Source organism: Babylonia areolata, chromosome 20 (assembly GCF_041734735.1).
Source record: "Babylonia areolata isolate BAREFJ2019XMU chromosome 20, ASM4173473v1, whole genome shotgun sequence".
NCBI classification, from domain to species: domain Eukaryota; kingdom Metazoa; phylum Mollusca; class Gastropoda; order Neogastropoda; family Buccinidae; genus Babylonia; species Babylonia areolata.
The window spans coordinates 30,472,839-30,477,838 of NC_134895.1; the positions used below are offsets into that span (position 1 = coordinate 30,472,839).

Below are 5,000 nucleotides of genomic sequence, written 5' to 3' on the forward strand. Positions count from 1 at the left end.
TTCAGCAGTAGTCAGTGTTCAGCAGTGGTCAGTGTTCAGCAGTGGTCAAGGGTCAGCAGTGGTCAGTGGTCAGTCAGGGTTCAGCAGTGGTAAGTGGCCAGCAGTGGTCAGTGTTCAGCAGTGGTCAAGGGTCAGCAGTGGTCAGTGGTCAGTCAGGGTTCAGCAGTGGTAAGTGGCCAGCAGTGGTCAGTTGTCAGTAGTGGTCAGGGTTCAGCAGTGGTCAGTGTTCAGCAGTGGTCAGTCAGGGTTCAGCAGTGGTCAGTGTTCAGCAGTGGTCAGTCAGGGTTCAGCAGTGGTCAGGGTTCAGCAGTGGTCAGGGTTCAGCAGTGGTCAGTGCTCAGCAGTGGTCAGTGCTCAGCAATGTCAGGGTTCGGGGTTCAGCAGTGGTCAGTGTTCAGCAGTGGTCAATGGTCAGCAGTGGTCAGTCAAGGTTCAGCAGTGGTCAGGGTTCAGCAGTGGTCAGTCAGGGTTCAGCAGTGTTCAGTCAAGATTCAGCAGTGGTCAGGGTTCAGCAGTGGTCAGTCAGGGTTCAGCAGTGGTCAGTGGTCAGCAGTGGTCATGGTTCAGCAGTGGTCAGTGGTCAGCAGTGGTCATGGTTCAGCAGTGGTCAGTGGTCAGCAGGGGTCAGGGTTCGAGGCCCCGTTTCGGCACGGTGTTGGGTCCTTCGGAATGGTTATCAACCTCTGTCCTCACTCCACCCAGGTGTGAGCTTCCTGACCTTGGTGGTGAAGGTCAAAACAGCGGAAGGAGAGGACTGGGCCCCCCCTTTCTGTGCCAAGCCATGGACACGGCGGATGTACCTTCACTGCCTCGATGACCTGAAAGACTATGGTCCTTTAACCTTTAACCTATAACCTTTTTAACACTCAGACTGTGTGCCTGCAGCGTGAGTCATCCAGCCACATTTCGCGCAGAGGCTTGAAAAATCTTTTTTTTAAATGCATAATTATACTTGGTGCAGCAAAAATAAGTATAAGCATATTCAATAAAATACAAGGACAACTCAAAAGGCACAAAAAGCTCTACATAATCATGCTTAGAATAGCACACATATTTTTTAAGCACTTTTTTTTTCATGTAATGTCAAACGAAAAAATGTATTAAAAAAAAAAGAAACAAGAGAGGCAAGGCCTTCAAGACTCACTTGTGATACACTTAAAAAAAATCCAAGCTTTTTATGTATTGAGTATAATTTCAAAATGTAATGTTTAAGATGAGAAAGATCAGTTTAAAGCAAATTAAGTCCCCTAGCATTAATTACAGAGTAATTTCCCTTTTTTACTATCTGCACCAAAACGTTTGCAAAATAAATAAAACTTCCATGCTTAGCAAAAGAAGTTCCTGTTTGAACAAAAAAAAAAAAAAAAAAAAGATAATAATAATGACTGCTCTTGTTGTTGTGTCAGAATATCAGATCAAAGTGCCAAGTTCAGAGATTACAAAAAATATAAATATAACAGTGAATGCAGTTTGCATATAATTAGGCTTCATTTTTTTTTTTTTTTTTTTTTTTTTGTGTGTGTGTGTGTGCCCATCCTAGAGGTGCAATATTGTTTTAAACAAGATGACTGGAAAGAACTGAATTTTTCCTATTTTTATGCCTAATTTGGCGTCAACTGACAAAGTATTTGCAGAGAAAATGTCAGTGTTAAAGTTTACCACACACACACACACACACACACTCACACACAGACAACCGAACACCGGGTTAAAACATAGACTCACTTTGTTTACACAAGTGAGTCAAAAAAGGATGTCCATATGGAAAGAGATGATGATGATGATGATGATGATCATGTTTTATTGAAGAAATACATAATATGGAGAGAGACAGAGACAGAGAGAAAGAGAGACAAAGAGAGAGAGTTCTAAAATAATGCAGGTATTGGAAGGTAGACAATGATTTGGGAAAAAAGTAGAGAGGAGAGACAGAAAAGAAAACAGAAACATAGAGTGTAACGGAATAGGGAGCACAGAAATGTCAGATGGTGGGTGATGCGACAAACACTGAACGTGTCCCAGACAGCCCCTGTGGGGTAAGGGGGAGGGGGTGGGGAAAGAGAAGGAGGATTCCACACGTACAGACCAATAAGCGCAAAAGAAATAACCTAAACGAAGACAGCACTGCCCAGTACAACTCAGCACGGCACAGCGCAAACGTGTTTTGCAGACAGTTTGTAAAAATCGACTGTTGCGGTACAAAATGTCACAATTGCGGCATTCTGTACCGTGTTGCGTTCCGTTTGTGCCGAATATCAACTGCAGTACATCGGGCTTTAAAAAGGAACATAAATGATTAAATGTTCAGCGCATACAAAACTCTGCTGCCCGACTCGTCCTCAGAAAGAAAAGATCTGAGCACATCACTTCTCTTTTGCAACATCTCCACTGGCTCCCTGTCTCACACCGAATCAGTCAGCACTCTATGCTACAAATGTATTCACAAATCAGCCCCTTCCTATCTCTGTGGCTGCCTTCACCTCTACACTCCATCTCGCTCACTACGATCAGCTTCGGATCCACTCCATTTACGCATACCCAGATTCAAACTCTCGACTGTTGGCCGCCGTTCTTTCTCTGTCTCTGGACCTTGCAATTGGAATGAACTTCCTCTTTCGCTTCGTCAAGTCTCCACACTCAGCTCTTTCAAGTCTGGCCTTGAAACCCACCTCTTCCCAAAATAGCCTCCCTTCCCTGCCTCTTCCTTGTCTTCAGTTTCTCCAGTTTTAGGGTTATGCGTGCGTGAGAATGACTGGTGCGAAAGCGCTTAGATTTGTCTATGCACAAGATTCAGCGCTATATAAATTTTTTTTTTTTTAAGATAAGGAGGAAGTAGATGGATGGGAGAAAGTTTGAAGAGAATATAAACCCTAAAGAGACATTTAGGGCCATATGATTTCTCTGAGAGAGAGCGCCAACTGCTCAAATAATTATCTCGGCAATGGCAGTGAACTATGCATGTGTGTGTGTGTGTGTGTGTGTGTGTGTGTGTGTGTGTGCTATACATAGACATTCACACACATACCAGAGACAGAGATAGTGACGGGGAGAGAGACACGGCGGGGGTGGGGAGGGTGGAGGCGAGGGGTGCGGGGGGAACAGAGAGACAGAGTCAGGCAGGGACGCAGAGACAGAGACAGAGAGAATAAAACAGGAAAAAAGCAGAGAGGAGAAAATATACTGAAACAAACTTTAATGATTTATTTCTTGTCGTTTGTGTCCATTTCAGCAAGACGTTATTATCCTGGCTGTTTGGGCCAGTACTGTCGCCTGTCATAGTGACTTATACATCACTCTGCCTGTCACTTACACGTACTCCAACTTTCGGTCCTTGTTGTCATATGCCAGAGAACAGCAGGCCAGGATGTCTCCGGTACAGTCCGCTTTGCCGCCGTACCCCACCACAGCCTTGGTGCACACCTGGAGGCAGTGGAAATGACGTTTCTTTTCAACAACAGTGCGTCAATATACCGTCTCTTTGACACGACGTTTGAGTGATAGATGGATAGGTGAATAAATGGACAGACAGACAGCTGGATAGATAGACAGGTAAATAAACGGGTATCCTAGAATCTTTAACGAAAAGATATACTCGTGGAATATTTGAGCCAGTTCTCCAGCCAAAGGTATAATCAATAACAGCTTTGATGATACATATGTGATTTAGACGGTCAATTGCACATGGTTAGCTAAAGGGGACGCCGGCATGGGGTTTCCAGATGTTAAAAAAAAATCCCAATCCCTAAGTTTTAACAAATTTTCATTTGGATAAGAAATCTACAAAATACAAACTCATTCAGGTTTAACACTTTTGCATCAAAAGATATTTTTTATCTGCTTGTTCTGATTGAAGAAAACGTCGTTTTTTGTTTGTTTCTTTCTTTCTTCTTTTTTGTGTAAAAGTACTCTTATTTTCAAGCATACAAAAATTTACAATGGAATCTAAAGCAATCTCAAACTTATGCTGTGGCAGAACGCATTACTTTTTAACTACAAGATCAATGCAAGTAATTCCATATTAATACGAAAGGAGTGAACACGCAAGCTACATTGCACATCCATGCAAATACGATTTAAAATATAAAAGATATTTATTATACACAGATTCTGTGAATAAACGCAGTAAACGATTTCAGAAAATGAACACACAATTATCAAAACAAAACCAGATGGATATCAGAAGCATGAAAAAGGGGGAATAATCAAGACATGACGTGAATAATGACCGAAGGGAAGGAACTGCAAAACGATAATCCGATGTTCGATTACAGAAACTTATTGCCCTTTAATTACGACACGCAAGCACATTCACTCGTGTGGAAGAAAATTAATGAATGGTTCCATAGAATACAGCGAGTGGACTGGAGTGCTTTTATTAATTATGTACAGGCTGCGTGAAATGAATATTTTAAGATTTCTTTTAAAGAATGAGGAAGATGGACTGTGATGAAGTGAATCAGGCAGTGAACTGGTACAGCTGAATAATTAAAAAACAAAACAAAAAACAACTCTCGCCATGGTTCTCTGTTGAAATTGGGAACCCAAAAGTTTCTATCATCAGCAGAGGAGCAGAGAGACCTAAAAGAACATATTTAATTAAAATATCGGAAATAATGTGAGGTGCAGTTCCAGAAGCTAGATGATGGTAATAACATGAGATCCTGTACTGTATTCCCTGTTCAACGGGAAGCCACTGTAATTCTTTAAAAAGAGCCGTACGTTACTGACACTTGTGTGCCTTTTAAAATGACTTTGGTGGCAGAATTATGAACTTTGGGAGAAGTGAGGTCACTTTCAAACGAACTGTCAGAATAGATATGTCGGGAGTCAATGAATGTTGGGAAATGACATTTAGTGACACCGCTTTATTAAGGACCATTGAAACACAACACGCGTTATTTCAATGTTTACTGCGATTGCTGTTACGACTGCAACGGCTCGGACAAACCAACCTTCATCGATCCAAGACTCCAACTATGACAACCTAACTTGTGATTAAC

General features: G+C 42.0%; 1 protein-coding gene across 1 annotated transcript in view; it reads right to left on the reverse strand.

Annotated features, from left to right (window-relative positions):
* Positions 1-3,196: 3,196 nt before the first annotated feature.
* LOC143295361 (uncharacterized) overlaps positions 3,197-5,000 on the reverse strand; it is a 19,447-nt gene continuing 17,643 nt past the window's right edge. The window contains exon 7 of the mRNA XM_076607016.1: positions 3,197-3,420. Coding sequence (XP_076463131.1) covers positions 3,307-3,420 — 114 coding nt within the window. The 3' untranslated portion in view covers positions 3,197-3,306. The remainder of the gene's footprint in view (positions 3,421-5,000) is intronic.